The sequence below is a fragment of the Ambystoma mexicanum genome, chromosome 2q, assembly GCF_040938575.1.
Source record: "Ambystoma mexicanum isolate Mex_15411 chromosome 2q, UKY_AmexF1_1, whole genome shotgun sequence".
NCBI lineage: Eukaryota > Metazoa > Chordata > Amphibia > Caudata > Ambystomatidae > Ambystoma > Ambystoma mexicanum.
The window spans coordinates 964,699,017-964,719,767 of record NC_090924.1 but is presented as its reverse complement, the minus strand read 5'-3'; the positions used below and the strand labels follow the sequence as shown (position 1 = coordinate 964,719,767).

At 43.5% G+C, this 20,751-nt stretch overlaps 1 protein-coding gene across 5 annotated transcripts in view; it reads right to left on the bottom strand.

The window, feature by feature from the left end:
* Positions 1–20,751, bottom strand: part of MYRIP (myosin VIIA and Rab interacting protein) — a 2,049,246-nt gene that overhangs the window by 845,569 nt on the left and 1,182,926 nt on the right. For all 5 annotated transcript variants that reach the window (XM_069648262.1, XM_069648265.1, XM_069648266.1 and 2 more), the window contains exons 6-7: positions 18,613–18,710; positions 6,318–6,398 (exon numbers count right to left, since the gene is read on the bottom strand). In XM_069648262.1, coding sequence (XP_069504363.1) covers positions 6,318–6,398; positions 18,613–18,710 — 179 coding nt within the window. The remainder of the gene's footprint in view (positions 1–6,317; positions 6,399–18,612; positions 18,711–20,751) is intronic.

The window sequence follows — 20,751 nt, the reverse complement described above, 5'->3', positions numbered from 1 at the left end:
ATTACCACCTGGTACTCCCCTGCCAGGAATCACCTTCTGGGTTTGTAGATCTCCTGGTATACTCCCCTGCCAGTTATCGGTATCCTAAAGGCTCACTGCCTGATGTGCTTCTTTCACCAGGACGTTACACTGCATTGACGTTAGGTACTACTTGTTCCACCTTCCCCCATTCTGACATCTCAAACGGAAACTTGTACAGATTTTGCCTTTCAACTTCATGAATGCTCTTCCGCTGGTGACATTTATTCCAAATTTCCCCATGTTGAGTTCTCTTGAGAGGATTTGTGTAAATTTGGTCTTTCTAATTGACTTGGTCGGTATTCAAAATGAGTTTTCAATTGTTTATATGTCGACATGCCCCAGGGTTTCCAACATCTATCGGTAAACATACCGGTGTCAGATGGCATTTCTGATGTGCGGCACATTGATGCAGAGAGGTTTTCACTCTTGGAAGGCTTCTCAATCTTGGAAGACCTTCATTCAGTTCCCCCACTGGCTTCCCATTCATTTGCCGGTAGAACTGCTCCTGCTCGACAGGACTGTGACCACAATAGCTTTGTGCCCGCTGCCGCCTCTTCATCGGTCCACCGATGGCATCCGCTGTGCTTCTCCCAGTCTCACGCTTCTCCAGGAGGTTACAATTATAAGCGGTTGCTTGGAAGCACCCGTCTCTCAACACGGTCCGCTTCTGTGCGTCTGGGTCTGTCTTCGGTTCCGTTTCCCGCTTTACGTGCTATGCATCTCTCTTCTCTGCCTCTCAATTGAAAGTGTTCATCATGTTTAAAGGTTCCACACAGCTGACTTCCATTGTGACCACCAGCCCGCACATTTAGTTTGGTGTTTCCTTCATTCCACATGAACTCCTTCTTCCTCGTTTCAGTAGTTGGGGCTTTATGGGAGGAGTCCGTATGAGGTTATGTTTTGTTTAAATCAAAACCATCAGAGACAGGAGATGTTATGTGAGTGTTATGTGTGTATGAGGCATGAATAGCATTTTGCTCAGATTGTTCTGCAGGAAGGGGTTTTGGGTCTTACAATGAGAGGGACTTGTAAAATGACAAGCCATTATGAATTTCGGAATTATGAGGTCTTCATCCCTGGGAAGAGAAAAAATAACATGTCTCTCCCAATGGGGTCACCACCTCTCCCTCAAAGTCGTCTCCTCCCATATGATTCTCCCTCATAATAACACCCCAGGGTCAGGATCAGGTAGTGGCTGCCATCCCCTGGCCACAAGGGAGGAGATCTTTGGCTGGGGATTAGTGATGACTCCATATGATTTATCACACCTGGCACAAATTAAGCACTCAGGGTGACAGTGAGAATGGGGATTGGGCAGAAAAGGGGGCAGGGCAACAGGAACATAATTCCATTACTTTTTATTTTACACTCCGACCACTGGCTTGCCAACTTTATTTTTGAGCATAGAACACAGTTTTCCTTAGTTTTCCTTCCCCATTGCCAAACCATGTTTTTCCATTACTGGTTGGAGCAAGAATGTTCTTGCCTGGGATAAGTGTACCAGCCTGTGATGAATCTCCCCATGTGACCAGGGAACAGCAGCTGCTACCTGATCCGGGAGGGCAGTTGCATGAGGGTGAGGGTGGACCGCATGGGGGAAGGTGACTTTCAGGTGGGTGATACATCATCTGATGATGCATGGTATCCCCCTTTTCCTTTTAGGGATACCCCCTCCATTCTGTAGGTCTTGATGGCGTATTGTGCTGATTCCCTTCAACCATCCTTACGACCTACTGGTAACTGTTATGATGTGCCTGTCTTTGTCTGCTGTAGCTGGCCATGTGCTTAGTGATGTCATACCAGTGTCAAGTGGAATGTTGATGTATGAGTGTGAGAATGCTGTGTTGAGTGTTCTGTAACAGGATCAATTGGTCCCTTCCTCCCTGGGTGATGGGTGCCAGTGATCTATTGTCTTGTACCTGATGTCTCAATCTAATGTAACTGTAACTAAAGAACATGAAGAAAACTTAAGAAGAAGTAATCTAAAGCGGTGTGGACATTGCCTTTTAACAGTAACACCTTCCAATATGCTATACACAAGGCACCAAGAACTGCATACAACTCCCAAACATAAAAAATACTGGAATGAGGAGACGGACTAGACTAATGCAGATCACATTGGATGAGACACATTAGCAACGCTCTTGGTGTTTGTGAGTTTGTGATAGGTGCCGGGATGTTTAAAAGCTGGGAGTGAGAGAACACTGCCTGGGGAAGTCGAGCCCTCTTGGTGTTGGCTGAGGGACTGCAAGGACGTCAAGAGGACCATGGATCCAGCAGGCTCGGTAGGAAGGTAAGCGACAGAGGACTGCAGAGGCCGGTTCACTGTGTGGTGAATGTGAGAGAGAAGGAAGAAGAAACGTACTAGCACCCACAAAAACCCGGACCCAGCCTCACTGGCACCTGAAAATGGTGCAAGAGCCCAGAGGAAAACGGGAGCTGCGAAGGAAGTGGAAGATGAATGGTGAAGCCGGGGAGCCTGCGAGGTGAAGGCGGAACATCAATGTGCTGCCTCCTGTCTCCTGCGAAGGAAACGAAGGATGCCACAAGACATCGGTGAGTCCAAGAGAGAGAGAATGGGACATTGGGGCACTTCAGCAACACTGCTGAAGAATTAGAAACGCCTATGAAGTGAATGAGAACGACTATGAAACTCAATATTATCCAAAAAGGGGTTACTGAATAAATGTGAGAGAAAATAAAATTTGCAATTGCATAATGTCAATCAGATGAATGTGACAGAAAAGCAAGCTTGCAATTGTATGAAGCAAATCAGATGAAAAGTCCTGGCAGGAGAGTGAACGAGGCAAAGACAAGTTTGCAAGTGTGCAAAATAAATCATATGAAGCCCTGGCAGGAGAATACACAAGGTAGAAATCAAGACTGAAGCAAAAGTTAAATTGGAAAAGAACCTGGCAGTGGAGTACAACAAGTAACCTTTGAAGTTGGGACCTACATCCAATGTGGCTTTTGTATACACGTTTTTTGCTGTAAAAGAGCCCTAAGGAAGATTCAGGCCCTTCTGAATTTTTAAAGAAAGACCTGGGGAAAGGAGTTGACCCCTGGTACTTTGAACTTTATCCTTAAGAGAAAATTGTGAAAGGGAGTTGTCCCCTGGTACTGTAACATTTATCCATTAGGAACCTTTGTGTTGGAGTTATACATTTCATTTGAACTTGAAGGTTTGGGCACTTTTTAGCCAAAAGACATTACCCCTCACATTTTAGAGTTGTTTTATAGAATGTGAGGGCAAGGATAGGATTTCGGGCACAGGGCATTTTGTTTAGGACACTTTGACACTGGACAGACCTTAATTTTGGTTGTGCTAGGGAAATACCCCCAGGAGTGGGGGATAGTGAGGCCTTTTCCAACCCCCTTTTATTTTGAATAAACATATATAGGCAAAACTATGAACTCAATGTGTCCGTGTCTCATGCCTGGCTCCTCACAAGTCCTAAATCCACTTGTAGACCCAAGACTTCAGAAAGTGACAATGGGAAATGTTGTTCAGCATGTGGCCTGCAGAAGGTGAACCTGAGCTATGTTAAGAAAGGGGAGGCTGTGAGTCATTTATAAGCCCCGTCATTTCCACAGGAAGCTGTACATATTTGTTATGGTTGCAGTTATTCTACACTGTGTTGCCCGTTTATGGACGTGTTAGCAAAGAAAAAAAGAAAAGCTTTAACAACATCCTACTGTGTCAGTGTGTTCGTGACAGTGTCACTGTATCTTGCACAGTAGTTACTTGGAGCCCACCACACATACACCCTTGGTTTCTGATATACCAAACGATTTATGTGGTATAAAATCATTGCTAACAATGGCCCCTTTCCTTTGGGGATGCAGCAGTATAGCACATCCCTCTTACCATCTAGGGATGCCACACAAATTGTGTATTTATTTTTCATCTGTTGTTTTTCAAATGATTAAGTCAAGGCTACGCATTGTAACAGGGTGTCACAAATAACCACACTGACTCTTAGGAAAAGGCCAAGGGTGTTTATTTGAAAACTTAATGATCAAAATGGCTGCTTCCGTTCTTGATTCTTTGGGGTCTGAGGGACTGGGGATGATTGGCGCTAGGGACATCACTTTCCTCTCTCAACTTCCCTGGGCCTACCGGGCTGTTAGTCACTACCGATCGGTAACTCCTATCTGTATTTCCTCTTCTCTACACTTTAGGTGTTCGACCTAAATTTATGGCTACCCGACTCCCTAGGGAACTTCTAGCTTTATCTTTCCCATCATTGCTTAGTCTCCAGGAATAGGGAACGGTGTATTCTTTCACCCAGTGTCACACACCCTCCTTTCACAACCTCTCACACTTGACCCTTTCCTGTTCTGATCCCTTAATTCTATTCTCCTCCCACCATGTTACTGTCCCTCCAATCTCTCACTCTGCCTTTCCACCTCCACCCTTCGATCTTACTTCCATTCCCACTCCTATTCTTTACTTCTGCTTGTACTTTCAACTATCCCTCTAACTGGTTTCCTTTTCCCGCATTCCTCTCACTGTACTTTCCCAACTCTTGCAATTTCCCTCATTATAATTTCTGTCTCCCTTAATGCCAATATCCCCTCTTACTCTCCCACTCACTGTCATTCTTACAGCTCCAATACTGTTCCTATTTCCCTACTACCACTACCTTTCTACTACCTTTACTGCTCCCAGACACTCAGGATTATGGTGCTCTGCACACCGCTCTCACTGTTACAGAACCTGGGGACATGGTGCCCTGCTCACTCTCTACTAGCCCCTGGTGGACCGTCAGGGACTCTCACGGATATTGTACCCAGTACACCCTTCTTGCTGCTACAGAACTCAGGAATATGGTGCCCTGCTCACCCCTGTACTGATGGCTACTTCTGAACCACTTGTGTTCTTCACTTGCTACTCCGGCCACCTACTACCTTTACTCCCAACAACTACTACTGCTACCTCCACTCCAACTATCCAACCCTGCCACTACTTCTATTCTACCTCTAATACACACACACTCCTCTCTCTCACACAAACACTCCACAGACTTCCTTAACAATAGCCTCCACACTCCAGTTGTTCTCGCCTCCTCTGTTCTCTTGGACGATGTCCTCCATCTCCTGTCCTCACCAAACTAACCCACACCTACACACGCCTCCTTAAATACCCTTGCCCCACCCAGGATTGGCCATTCACCATGTCCAATCACTACCTGGCTTAAGGAGGAGTGGCACGGGGAGTGTTTAGGGAGTCTTCAAAAAGGGTCTGTAAGCCCTGCCCCTATTTTTGGAAACATCTCTGGCAAGGAGAAGGGAAGAGTTCCTGAGGAAATGGAGTCTCTGTTCCATAAGGCCCTCTCATTGGGTTTTTTCAGTCTTAATATCTCTGGTGAGCTGGTGGGAGCTTCATTAATAAGGCCTCTTTTCCTGAATGGTGTGTAGATTTCTGGGGACTTTTCTACACTGCTTTCACGCCTGGCCGGTGTTACGCTGCCATTGGCATTGACTTTCATCAGATTTGGCTTATCAGTGTTTACTTTGGACACTCACCTCCATCAGCAGATGTTGTGGCGCCACACTCCATCTTGCTGCGAAGAAGTGCAAACTGCTGCTGTGTGGTGGCTTCCCTCTGGTGCGGTTTTAGTAGTCAGTGTTTGCCATCATCATCATAGGTAAGGTGAGTATGGGGGGGGGGTTCTGTACACACTAGTGCCAGCACCAGGGAATGTTTGGGGTGGTCTCCCTCCCTTCCTGACACGCCTCTAAGCAGGCCTTTTGACAGCATTTGTTGTGACACATCGGATATAGATGCCAACTGAAAACCATCAAAAAGTGTGAAATGTCTTTTTCAAGAAACATGTGAATTGGTTTTCATTCAAATCAGCACAAGCATGCCAGCAATAGTGCACCTTGTAATGTATAATTGTATATTTATAATGCGCATAATACCACAGAGGTTTCTAAGCGTGAACTGTGATTCAAACCTGTGTTGCTCTGGTTGTCTTGCTTTCAAGACCAGCGCATTGCCACTGAGCTATTCACAGACGTTCGAACAGTGTTAGCAATTTGGATATTGGAGTACTTTCAAATTTACATCAAATCCATCTGTCATGTAGACACAGTCGTTTGCTCTCATTGTAGCCAACTCACAACATTTTAACAGTTTCATTCTTTGAAATTAGTATTTGAAATCTAGAAAATTGAATAGACTCTTGCATATATCAGTCATTGTCTCAGAATATATTAATTTTAAATAGGGCTAATCACATTTTGCAGTTTTGGAACATTTGCAACAATTAACATGCAACGAGTGGTACCTTTTGCACAATTGTCGTGGCAAGCTCCTCTATCAACTCTTCTTTGTGTTCACGTAAGTAACATGCTTCATTCTGCTTGTCCTGAAGAAAGATGGACATTTTCACATTTGATTGTACTTGGTGAACGAAATGATTTTACAAGCGTGTTCTGGCTTTTCTTATGTAACAAACGAGCAAATAAAAATGTTGCTATTACATTACTCAGTAAACAGCACACAATATTCAGAAAAGTACTAAAAACCAAGCTATTCAATTAGACCGTCACCATACCCTTGCTGCTCTGCCTCTATCAATGTTCCTATGTAACCTTAGACCACCCATTATGGTTGTACACTGCTGTCAATGATTATTCTATTATCGCTGCTTTTGTAACATGCCATAACCTGTTTTCAAGTAAATATGCTGCAACTGCGCCACGATGCCTCTGGGCCGCTGGGCGCTTTATAAATCCAAATAAGTAAATAAATAAACAGGTTTAGAAGGTTCAGATGAAGTACAGCATACGTCTGCACAAAAGCCTGGCGCATGTACTAGCACTGATTATGTTTAATGAACATAAGCTTTGGCTGTGTGAAGCAAGCTCAGTCACATGCCAATTTATTAGGAATAGCATACCAAAGCAGCATTCGGTACAAGTGAATATTGTAGGCAGAGGAGTATGCAAATATATATGATGTAGGAGGAGTGTGCAAAGCAGTCTTACAGCGATGTGAATTTTGTAGGCAGAGGAGCACACCAAAGACAAATTATGTAGGTGTCTTCGGCATTTGGGAATTTTCGAGGCAGAGGTGTAAGTCAAAGCAACCTTAGACATTCATTTGTATAGGAGTGGGAGTGTATGCTGGTACATGTGAATTTCATAGGAATAGTATGCCAAAGCAGTCGTGGGCAGACCTGACATTTGTAGGTTGAGGTATAGAACAGATCCATTTTAGGCAGATGTGTTTTTGAATGCAGAGGTGGGCGAAAGAGTATGCGCGCCAAAGCAGTTTTAGCCAGTATGTTCCCACATTCATCATCACTCTTACGCCCATTTGTTTGTCCAAAAAGTAACCAACTTGCACTCTACCACCAATTTCAAGATGTTGAACTGCTACTGGTGGCAAAGCAGCCCTGCTAGTCAGTGGTGCTAATGAGTTAGGCTGCACTGGGTCAGACAAGGGGAAGCGCTCTTTTGTAAACTTCAAGGCACTGTCGTCTTATAGAGGTTGCATATTACACGGTCTGCTGCTCCCTCCCTGACATTCACTATTCTCCTACAAGCTAAAATATATCCACACCCATCATCAAATACGTAGTGATATCAAGGGTGGTGATGACTTTGGACACCTCAACAAAATGTGAGCCTGCTTTGCCCTGGGATGGGACCAAGCTTGATTTGCATATGGTCTTTCAGCTTTTGTAATGGCTTTGCAGGTGAAGAACGATGGCTTGGAGGTGTGCCCAGATCAATGCCAGGGATTAAGATAAATTCTATACCTTCCAGCCATGACCTCTTGTGTTACTATAGTCACCCTGAGTGGGACGGGTGTGCACAGACATGGGTCCCATGCCTGGAGACCTAAGCTACTCCTCACCGAAAGATGTCTGCTGATGCTTGTGGTCTCGTGCAGAAGAGATGTGACCAAGCAGTTCGGGTTGCACTGGGGTGGGACCAAGCCTGATTTGCATATAGTCTTCCCCTTTTGTAATGGCGTGGCAGGCAAAGAACGATGGTCTGGAGGGTTGCCTAGAGCAATGCCAGAGGTTAAGATTAATTCTAAACCTTCCAGCCATCACCTCTTGTTTTGCCCTTTCGACATGGGCAGCCAACAGTAAGGTAAAGCCCTATCTTCTGGCGGATCATCTCTCTCTACTGCTTTACCAACGCCTTCTCGTCAAGTGTAGTGCATGTGTGAAACGAATCAGAAAACATGGCGCCGATGCGCGGCCATCTTGGATATTCACTTCCATTTACTGCAATGAAATAGAAATGAAAGCCTATGTTTTCATGGGCTCAGCAAGTAAACATGTATTTCTTCAGTGAAGACAAGGTCACATATTTATGTCAGATGACCAAGCCGGGGAGAATAGTGGTTGTATTGTCCACTGAAGGACAAGTTAGAAAGGGAGTCAGAGCGTCCTGCAGGTACAGTGATAAGGAGCAATGGGAACGACATATTCCACTCTTTTTGCGTCTCAGCCTTATTGTCTGCTCTTCGTCTAAGGGCAGCATGGTAAGCCATGATGGGTGATATGATATGATATTTATAACGCGCCTATACACAAGTGTTTCAAGGCGCGATAAGGCAAGGGAGGGGAACAAAGGGAGGACGGACAACAATCCTACTAGGCCAGGTGTCATTCAGATTGTGCAAGTGCATGAGAGGGGCCAGGGACAGTGCAGTACATGAGAATGATGATAACAATAATAATTAACAGCCAACAAGTGGCAAGTGCATACATCAGGTGTCAAGGGCTGGTAGGGGACACTGTAGGGATACAGAAACAGTCCCCTAATGCGGGGGTTGCCAAGTGGGCAATGCAGGTGTGTGACGCTGGCAGGGGGGTACTTGGGCCAGAGATCAGAGGGTGTCCAGGTCACCAGTGCAGTTCCGGTAACAGCCAGGAGGTCAGCGGAGGAGAAAAGGCGGAAGCAAAGAGAAAGGTTTTGAGGTGCTTCTGGAACCAGAGATGGTTCTCCTCAAGTTTAAGGGATACAGGGAGGCTGTTCCAGAGGGAGGCCCCAGCCGAAGTAAGAGATCTACCACCAACTCGTTACTTGGACAAGCGACTGACCCTGAGGGAGTTGGAGGTGGATGAACAGAGAGCTCGATATTTACGAAGCGAGAGTTGAAGGTATTGAGGCCCCAGGATCGAAAGTAGCCCCATAACGAAGAGAGGTTTTACTCTTGGGAAAGCAGTTTGAATTTGGACCCAGGGTGATTCAGTCTTACTGAGAGGGACGACGCTCCGCTCCAGATCCCGTCCAGATCTCTGCCTACCTGCTGTGGGACTAAGCAGTATCATAGTGGCCAAGATGAAGGTGTCTTCTGCAACGATAATAATGATAATAGTGATGATTTTTCTCTTTGTCTATGTATAACTGATTATACTATGTGTATTGAATGAATAAAGGGCTTATAATGCACAAAGTTTTATTATAACCATAACGTACGTTGTATGTGTTCTTTTTGCCTATCTGAGTCCAATAACTGATTTTGTACGGGTCCGGAGAGCGTAAGTACGCAAACCCCCTAGGTGGCCAGGGTAAAGCAGAACAATTGGTGCTGTGAGCAGGGTCTTTGTGCTGATATTTATGACAAAGGTCCCTGACAATATTATATGAGATAAAAGATTCTGGACACAAAGTGGCAAATGCTTGATAAGTGAGTAGTGTGTGATAAGGTATTGACGATAGGGACATGTAATATCCATTTGGCAACATGAGTTCCCTATTTAGTAAAAAAAGGAAGCTCCACAGGCAGAGGCTGTCCAGAGGTGACTATTCTGGTGTGGCCTAAGAGTCTGTATGTCAAAGTCGCACAGACTTGGGCATGCAGTGCGGGTTTGAGCGAGGAATGGGACACCAGTATAGGAGAGGTAAGCCTGGCTGAAGTAGTGGGTTGTCTGCAACAGGTTATAGTGGAAAAGTGGAAGGAGTGTTGGGCTCTGTGTAGGAGGTGCTGAATTTTGTTACATGCCTTCCGAAAAATACATCTGCAGAATGTGAATGTCATGAAACTGGAAAAAGAGCTGGCTGATGAGAAACAACTTGTGTTGATGCAGCAGCCCAGATGAAATTGTATCACGATAAAGCAGACAAGTACCAGGTGGTAGCCGAAGGGTGGCTTGTTATAAATACAAAAAAAAGACTAGGAAGAGTGAATTCTCGTAAGGTAGCTACTGTGATTACTACAGCAGGGGTGGATTGGGATCCCGATCATTGGGATCGAGATGTATTTGATAGCACTAGCACAGAGTGGTTCAGAACAAGAAGTTATATCCAAATCGGAATCTAATAAAGAGGTAGTGGTTAACCCGGTGATACAACAAAGGATTGGTCGTAATCCCAATAATCCCAGTCGTGGGGTGGTGGATATGATCACACTTGAAGATTAATCACAGCAAGACATTGGGGAAATAGTTAACTGTTTAAAGCAGAGGGCCGGAGAACTCTTGCTGACCTGGATGGTCAGGCTACTCAATGGAGGGGAGGAGGGTCTTAACATAGATGCGACGGACTCTGCATGTTTTTTACAGTTATCGCAGGAAGTCCAGATACAGAAGATTCTGTGTGTGGGCCCTCTGCGAGAGGTCCATGGGGGAGAGGTCCAAATGTCCTTGCTACAATTAGCAGCCCAAGGATGTTACCGTATGTATCCGATCGCCTCAGATTGGGCAATTGAAGATAAAAAATGGTACACATTGAAAGAGGCTATTCAAAGAGTGAGAGAACATGCCATGAAAGAGGCAATCCATTTGGATGATTGCAAAAATACAGGGTTAGTGGCGTTAAACGTTTTGGCAAGAAATACCATTATTCATACAGCCCCCAGCACATAATAATGTCATAATGACTCTATTGGTGGGTATGACTGGTAAAGTGACGGATGAGGTGGTGGACACCATTGGACAATTGGTGGATTTGGGAGAATGGGAAAAAAACAGGGGAAAAACCCAGAGAATGGAGGGGCGAAGTGAAAGACACACTCCTGGGAAGAGGTTGGATAGCTGTGATTCACGCATATCCTGAACGGATTATGTTCCAAGCGTTACTGGAAGATGGGGTACCACGAAGAGATATTGATGGGATTGAGACACAGGAAATCTATCAATTATATAAAAAGCAGGGTTTAAATGGAAAAGAGCGTTATAAACAGGCGAAACGCAAAGAAATGCATAAACCCGAGAGGGAGGAGAATTCTTTAGCATCGTCCCCAGAGAAGGGAGATTTCTCATTAGGCATGCCCACGCAATCCCAGCCGACATATGCAGATTTGAGGAAAATGGTAAGTGCGATGGTGGAGATGGAATAAAAAACATGCACTCAAAATACGAATAGGATGATGGCCAAACCAGGGATGTCATTTCACCAAAATGCCAGGGGTAGCGGAAGTGACATCACACGACCCTTGACCTCTGATGACATCACAGGAAGTGATGTCATTTCACCCCAACCCAAAGTGATATCGCAGGAAGCGATGAAACTCGACCTTTCACCCCAAGACATTTTTAAGAGGCCTGAACAAGGCGCCAGCCACTCCAGAAGTAAAGAGCCACATGGTGCTGGCCACATCCCAGGAGCTTGCATTACAAAAAAAAAATGTTTTTTAAAATCTTTTTGAATTTTTTTTTTTTTTTTTTTTAGGGGTAGCAAGGGAAACTACAGGGGTTGCAAGGGAGACCTCAGAGGTCGCAGTTGCGACCTCTGGCGACCCCTAAATGACGTCCCTTGCCCAAACTCTCACTCATGTGAAAGTAACATTATTTTGGCAATCAGGAAACATACAGGAGGTCAACGCTTTAATTGGTACCAGGGCGGAGGCCTCATTGATACATGGAAATCCTTCGAGATTTAAGGGGCGACATTTCACGATTATGGGGTTGGGTGGCAAACATACCCCTGCCGTTCAAACAAACAGATATGAAAATCGGAAGTCTAAAGAGGGAGACCTAGTTAGTACTGGTTGTCCTGATTCCCGAATATATTATTGGATTTGACATTTTGGAAGGGCTGACACTCAGACTGGGAGGTAAATCAGTTTGGGATCAGTGAGTTCACTTATACCCTCGTGGTGGAGGGACCATTAAAGATTCCCCCGGTGCAAGTTCCGATCTCCATTAAAATAGTATCCATGTAACAATATAGAATTCCCGGGGGGCAAAAGGAGATTTCAGAAACCATTAAAGGGTATGTGGAAGCTGCTGTGCTTGGCTGTTCCACGGCTTGGAACAATCCGATCTGGCCTGTTAAAAAACGGATGCAAGCTACAGGATGACTTTATTATCGCAAGTTGAATAAACTTATTCCTCCGCTAATACAGGCAGTCCCTGACGCTGGGACTATAATTGAAAGTGTACAAAAGTTTGAGGGAACATGGAACATGGTGTTAGATTTGGCAAATGCCTTTTTCACTGTCCCGATTGCTAAGGAGTGTCAGAACAGTTTGCATTCTCCTGGAATGGGAGGCAGTATACGTTAAAACGATAACCAACGGTTTATATGCATAGTCCAACAATCTGTCACCGGCTGGTGGCAGAATTCTGTGCAAACCGGGTGTGCAGATTGTACACTATATTGACAACATACTCATTCAAGGGAAAGATGAGCATAGTGTGCGAGTGCACCTGGAGCTTATTATGGACAGCTTAAGGAAGGAAGGATGGGGAATAAATGAGTCCAAAACACAAAGTCCGGCTGAGACGGTCATTTTCCTGGTAATTCAGTGGCACAATGGACATCGTAAAATGGCAGCTAAAGCCAAACAATAGATCCTCCCGTTTCCGACTCAGAGGACCAAAAAACAAGCTCAGCATGGTATTGGGCTGTTTGGATTCTGGAGACAACATACACCCTCATTCGGGACACATGTTGGTGGCCCTTTACAAAGTAACACACAGAAAATTCAATTTTGAATGGTGTGAGGAAGAAGAGAAAGCGATCCAGTTAGCCAAGACAAGGTCACATATTTATGTCAGATAACCAAGCCGGGGACAATAATTGCTGTATTGTCCACTGAAGGACAAGCCAGAAAGGGAGTTTGAGTGTCCTGCAGGTGCAGTGATAAGGAGCAATGGGAACGACAGCAAGGCGAGAAGCTGTTTTTTTCCTGCTTCTAACTGGAATATTCCACTCTTTTTGTGCCTCAGGCTTATTGTCTGCTCTTCGGCCGTGGGCAGCATGGTAACTCATGAGGGATGGGGATCAAAAATAGCCCCATAAAGAGAAGAGGTTTTACTCTTGGGAAAGCAGTTAGAATGTGGACCCCGGGTGATGCAGTCTCACTGAGAAGGACGACGCACCACTCCAGATCCCGTTAGTACGATCAATCTCTCTGCCTACCTGCTGTGGGACTAAGCAGTGTCGCAGTGGCTGAGATAAAGGTGTCTTCTGCAATGATAATAATGGTGATGATTTTTCTCTTTGTCTATGTATAACTCACTCTGTGTTTATTCTTCTTCCTGTGTGTGTTGAATGAGTGAAGGGCCTATAATGTGCCATTTTTATTAGAACCATAACCAACTTTGTATGTGTTCATTTTGCCTATCTGAGTCCAATAACTGATTTTACACGGTTCCGGAGAGCGTAAGTACGCAAACTCCCTAAGTGGCCAAGCTAAAGCAAAACATCAAGACAGGCGCTATGAGTGTCCCTGCAGCAACCACAAACTCATATACATGTTTAGAAAAATCCTCCACCTGCACCTCATCAGCTCCTTGTTTATTGCATATTTATTTTGTTATTCGAGCTTCATAAGTAAATACACATGAACATGGTCACTTTGTAGCCCAAAACAACAGTGTAGCAGATCTGATATTTAGAAGGTTTAAACACATTTTGGATTATTTAAGTCCAATAGAAGGGAACAGGAGGGAATCATATTGAGCACAGAATAAAATTAAAATCAAAAGATAAATCAATGAACTAGAGCTGGTAGGGAGACCATTTTTCCAGTAATCCCTGAAAATAGTGCAGAGAAATTTGAAAGTGAAGCTCTCATTGATTAGAAGCCAACGGAAGGAGAAAAGTGGAGTTGTAATATACTTGGGTTTTAAGGTATAGATATCTGAGCTGGTGGTGAACACGTCAGACTTGAGATTAACACAGTTACCGCCCAACTCGTGATGAGGCCCACATTCTGTACAAAAGATCTGCGCTGATTGTTGGCTTACATAGTATGGCTGATTTATTTATCTGTTCATTTGTAAAGCGCACCTAACCCAAAGGTATCTGGGCGAATTGCTTGAAAGATTACAATGTTGTTGACAGGCATTACGTTACAATAGTGATACGAAGAAGCATTCCTGACAGAGGCATTTCATGACATTACAGGTACAATTAAAGGACAAAGGACGACATGACCGTTCATGTGCAAAGAGTCAAGTTTTCATAATTTATTCTAAAGGTCCAAAAGGACGGTTCTGCTCTTAGAGCTTAATGCTTTTGCAAAGGTACCGTTGGTTACAGGGCATTTGGTGCTTGCAAGATATTGATATTTCAATAAACATAAATCAAGAAGACTACGAAAAAAGTCAAGGAATCCCACAAGGCAAGAAAGGCAAATCTGAGGTTATCAGGTGTGGCAGAAGTGCTAGCCATTAGGTATAAGTGAAGTATAAGAACAAAGGGAAGACTAGAGAGAGTCCTAAAAAGTCACACAGACAAATTTACAAACAGGCCCTAACAAACATTAAAGTGTCACAAAAAAATACAAACACATAAAAGGAGTGCCAGTGGGAATCAACAGACACTGCAAGCACAATAAACCGCTTTCCTTCAAAAGTCTCCAGCATTCTCCTAAACATTCCAAAAGCACCTATGTGTGTGCCTGTTGTGTCAAACTCTTCTCTTAGCAGCCAAATAAAATCCACAAGTAAAGCAAGAAGCAACCCAGTCATTGTTAAGGTTTTCATCCCTTTCTTAGAATGCCTCAAGACCTCGGATTGGCTTGTCAACCTCTCCTGTGGAGTTTCGAGCGTTGAGAAAGGATGTCAGGACTCAAACCCCATAAAAAGTCCCGTTGGTAACACCCAGCGGGTGCGTCGTGCCCACCCAGAAATGTTCGACCTGACCTTTCCAGAAGTCCGTTTTTAGGCTATTCGAGCTCCTCTAGTGTTCAGTGAAGTATGGCTGTGGTGCAGTGTTTCTAGGCACATAGAGCAGCACCGTCCATGTCTGTCAGTTACTTATTGAGGGCAACCCACTGAGAATTTCAAGTGCATAGCATGACTTACAAAATGATTCCTGTACATTTCTCCCGATAAAGACACTCTCCTGCATCCATTTCTTTTTAAAATATTGTAGGAATCAAGGGTGGCACAAAAGTAACAGGGTTTTGATAATATGTTCATTAGCCACAAAATGAGCCTTTAATTGTCTCCTGCAGGGAGCTAATTTGCAGTTAATCTCGAACACACACTTTCTACCTTTCCTGGTTTATTTCATTATTTTTTTCTTTTTGTTAAATTGAATAGCATCTGGGATGTGTCAACACATTATTGAGAAGGAGCTAAGGAATTTAATTGCAAACACGAGTTTATCTTAATTGTGTTAAGTTATCATTCGTTAAAATAGACTACCTGTTATTGATTTAAGAGTTGCAGCTGTGACTGTAACAAACGCACGATTATGAAACTTGCTTTTCTAGTAATTTATTCACTTTTGTGGCTGATGTTCTATGCATGAGTTTGTTCCTTTGTGGTTTTTTTTTTGTTTTTACTGTGGCGCATACACGTGTTTAACATTCCAGACAGAGTTCTGGTTGTATGTGCATTTTTCTTGAGTCCTAGGAGGGGTTCTTGGTGTCATTGTGAGAAATCCTTGATGCCATCAAAACGTGTGCTTTGTGTCAATGCTACAATGCTTGACTTCAAATTGCAATCCTATCTTTCAAAAGCGAACTGCAGAGTCAGCTCAGTGGGGAGTCACATCTCTGATCTGCAGGTTGAATATAGATGCTAGCAGTGGTCAAAGTGTGCGAATAGTAGTAGTGGAACTATATTCCCTGCTGGCCTGTGCCGCTCCCCACAAACCCTATCACCATGCCCCCTCCCATGTTCAGTACAAACCCCTAAACAAGTGCACCTGCTGTTTAAGGGAATGATCAGTGCAGTGCACAAAAGTTCAAGTTTCAACTTCTTCCTACACCTTTATTTATTTATTTTTTTAAAGAGAAACCATTCTGGAACAATTTCATTTTTTTTTTAAAGTATAGAAACAACAAAACTTAATTAAAACAAGTAGAGGATCACGGCTCCCAACCGCTCCTATCCACTTCGGCTACTGGGTCTTAGCGGCATGCGCTTAATTCACGGAGCTTTTGTATATAATAAGTGACCAACGAAGGAAGGACAAGCTTAGCTGTATTACAGCTAGATGTTATACCACTGCTCATTTATAACGAGAAAACAGCATTAAAAAAAACAGCAATACCTTATTACATGTGACTTGGAATGTCACAAGGACTACTGGCAATGTCAGCTCGCAACGTGGAAGGGAGCTCTGCGAAAAGAATAACACTGCCCCCAAAACAATTGATGACCCTTATATTTTTTTGTGAACTTAAATTATTTGCCATTTTATAGTCATTGGCTGATAAGTAGAATTAGCAGCTGTATTGCCATTCTACTGAGCTTAGTTTAGAAAGCATATATTTAAAGATCACTACTTATTTGAAAACAAAGAGGCACCTTTTAAAGTAACTTCTTCAATTGAAGAAAGAATGGTATGCAAACCGCCACAAGTGGCATTGGGTGGGTTTAATCCAACAGGCAGGATACTACACGACACTTAATATTTTTGCAACTCGAACTTTGCCTTCACAAGATAGAAGCACAAGAACACATCTTAAAGGGGTGATTGTGTGGCCGTGAATTACCCGAAACGTTGGTATAAGGGGGCCTTGTGACACTATATTCTTAAGGGACCCCTTAGTAACTTGCACTGTCCTTATAAGGTTAGTGGTAATAATCCCATATATTTTCTTCCATAATTGGTTGCCCCATTTCCTTAACAGCTGAACAGTATTTTAAACATTACTATCGACTGTTGCAGTGTCTTTAATGCTATATGCTTCACTCAGATGCATACATGTAGTTTGATTGGCTACATTTATGGGAAGAGAAATAACTTTTAGTAATATTCGTAACATTCAACCTTAGCACTGGTTCTCGTTCCATTACCTGAAACCTTTAGAACGATATGATTTTGGTATACGCAGGCCATCAACTACGTGTTTCTATACTTCAGGCAAATGATCATATGCATTGCTGCCATTTCACTTGCCCTTACGTAATGTTACTAACACACAAAGTTATGATACGAAAATCAAACAATGTTTGGTGTCTTTTATACCCTTATGATTCAATGTTACAAGAAGTGCAAGAAGGTGTTTGTATTGATATGTTAGCACCTTTTTGATTCTGGATGGAATCAAATTGCACCAGCACTTTAAATGTTGAAAGCACATCTCACATTGAACCAGAATTGTAACCTATAGGCTCATGGGAACTGAAGATTGGGTTCCTGATTGGTTAACGTCATTTTCAAATGGTTGCCTGTTATTGGTAATGCATAAACCATGATGAACAGCATTAACAGCAAAACGGCAGCAACCTGTTTTTATGCAATGATTGTTGCACTCTGATAAAATAAACTGTACAAGAAAAAGCCCAGAACATCATAGTTGCTGTTTCTGGGCTATGGTGGCAACTTAATCACATGTGCCACAGGTTGATGTGTGGGTGGCACGGACATTGGCTTCTAAACCTTGAGCCAGGAATTGAGTGTGTGCTCACATTAAACATGTACATCTGTGTGCCCTTTCCCCAGCAGTGGTTGCAGACTTTAGATGTTCTGCATGCTCAAATAAACAAACCCAGTTCCAGGTAGATATGTAATCCTAATTCTCCCCCAGTGTAGTGCTGTTCACCCCCAGGCATGCCATCAAAGGCTTCACATTTGACATCTCTAATAAGATTGGCATTGATGTTGCTGGTTGGTGGACTCACCAATGGTGTACAGATATTATTCAGTGAAAGAAACTTTAGTTAATACAGACATAAACTGATCCGATTTATTGCAACAAATTCAATGAAATTCATCGGGTGCAGGAAATGACAACCATTGTAGCTCTGACTCACCCTGTAAATGTCCCCCATGAAGTCATGTTTTATTTCAGTTTTTATTCCTGCTGTGATGTCATGTATGAGCTCATGAGCTGAGTAACGGGGGTGGGCACTCAGAGTTAAGATGGTCGCCAATTCCCAAAACCGCTGAGTTTAATGGCTTTTGTTGAGATATAGGAGATCACCTGCACTCTATTAAATAACGTTTTTTTCACTGAACTTCAAGAGTTTTGTCATGCTATATCTTTACCAGGGCCCACTTCCCATGAGCTTGAGCTGTGGCCACGGTCATGCAAAGTAGAGTCAAAGACTGAGGCCCACTGACCTTCTTTACCTTCTGCCAGGTTTCTTTCCAAACAATCAAGAAAAGTTAAAACTGTTGTTAAAAAAAAAACAGATCCTATATGCATTACTTTTGTACTTGATCAGGAAAACAAACTAAATTATAGGGGGATGGGACACTTACCAGACTATCACTATATGCTTCTGCCTTTGCAATTGCTTCATCGACCGCTTCTTCTGCAACTCTCAGGGCTACAGAAAGTGTATCCATCATGCTGTGACCTATACATAGATAATATTACATGAGGAGGAACATTTAGCCACAAGAGCACAGACTAGAACTCTATGAAGTATATCAATATTAATGAAAAGTCTTACAGGTTTAAACACAAATAATGTAAAAACATTGACACATAGAAAAAGGAATATACAAAACTGTGGTTCTTCAAAGGTATGTCGAATACATACCTTTGCCTCAGAAGATCTATGACTAGTCACTGCAAAAAGAGGTGTAATGGTTGACAGTTCTTTTTAGATTGTTTTATAAGCAAAACGTGTGTACTGTCCAAGTAATCCTGCAGCCTTCTTCATTAGGGAACAACTTTGGCAGCCTCGCGCTCGCTGTCACGACCTCACTGTCACCATTTGAGGTGTTACAGTAACTATCTGCTTATTAGGTGACCACACTCGGTCACAGCGTTTAGGACCAGACCCAAGTTTCCCTAACTTAACCATCTGGAAAAACAGAACTCCAAGATTTTGGATAAAAGAGGATTGAGTTCTCACAGAGCATTATCGACAGCCCATGCACATAGCACCAGAAGCATCTCCATGGCCATCTTAAAAAGAAATACGTTACACCAGTATGTGACTAGGTCCCTCCCACCTATGATGAGGTGAAACTATGTGGGTTTTGTTTCTCTGTAGACCTGCCACATTCAAAGGATTTACCGACCAGAAGAACGTTTTGCTACATGCTCTATCAAGCCCAACAAGGTTAAATCTCCCTCATTTATTCACTAAAGAAAAACACATTGAGATAATTAACAGGGAGCCACTGCACTAAATATATGGTTGTGAACCTGTTGAGGACCAAAAAGTGACCTTTATGGAGACAGTTAATGTGCAAGATGAAAGTTGTCCAATAGTCACCTTTTTGGAAATGTAACCTTTATTTGAAAACGAGTATTAACAGGATATACCAGTCTTCGAAATTAAAAGGAAGTTAAGCAACTAGATTGGGAGACCTAAATGAAGTAAAATAATCTAAAATCTGGAGCTTCTGAACTAAAGACATAAGTGGATCCACTCACAGTGCACTTTAAGAAGGACTTCATTAGAATTGTTCTGCATCAATATTTTTACATTTTCAACCTAGCAGGCCAACAATGTAGCACTCTACGGGACGGTGGCGGTACAGAGATACAGGTAGGGGTTATAACGGTTAATACAGGGGAGAGGGCATGTTGTGATTTGGCAGTTCCCTTGAAGTGTGCAGTCTTCAGTTCCTTCTTAAAGGGCAGGAGATAGGGGGCCAGAAATACTGATATCTCTATACCCTACTAATTGATCAAATCACCATAGTAGTATATCTCTGACTGTCTTTCTGCTATCCAGGAGTGGTGTGCCGGCAACGATCTCTGCCTTAATGCCAGTAAAACAGAGATTCTCCTCATCGGCACACTTACACCTTCATTTCCAGTGACTCTCTGGACGGTCTCCCTTGGCCCTTTTCCTGCTCCCGCCTGTGAGGCTAAGAACCTCGGCGTCATCTTTGACTCCACACTCTCCTTTTCTCCTCACATCTCAGACATCTCTAATAAGTCAAAGTACCAACTGTACCCCCTCCGAGGTATTCTTCCTTTCCACTCCTTCACCCAGAAGCTCACTGTCTCTAGAGCTCTGGTTCTCTCTAGGCTGACTACTGCAACAGCCTCATTCTAAATCTGCCTGCTTCTACTCTCTGTCCTCTGCAACTCATCCAGAACAGGACTGCAAGACTTGTCCTTGACCTCAAGCCCAGGGATAGTATCTCTCCAGCACTGAAATCTCTGCATTGACTCCCAGTGGCTGCGAAAATTGAGTTGTCCACAAGGCTTTCTGGGGCTTGGGTCCTCAATACCTCCAACTCTCTCTTCATAGATACCTTCCTACTCAAGCTCTTTGCTCCTCCACCTCTAACTCCCTCAGGGTCATTCACTTCTCCAAGCAACACGTTGGTGGACAATCTCTTTCTTTGGCTGGGGCCTCCCTCTGGAACAGCCTCCTTGCCTCGCTGAAACTTGAGGAGAACCATCTCCGGTTCCGGAAGCACCTCAAGACC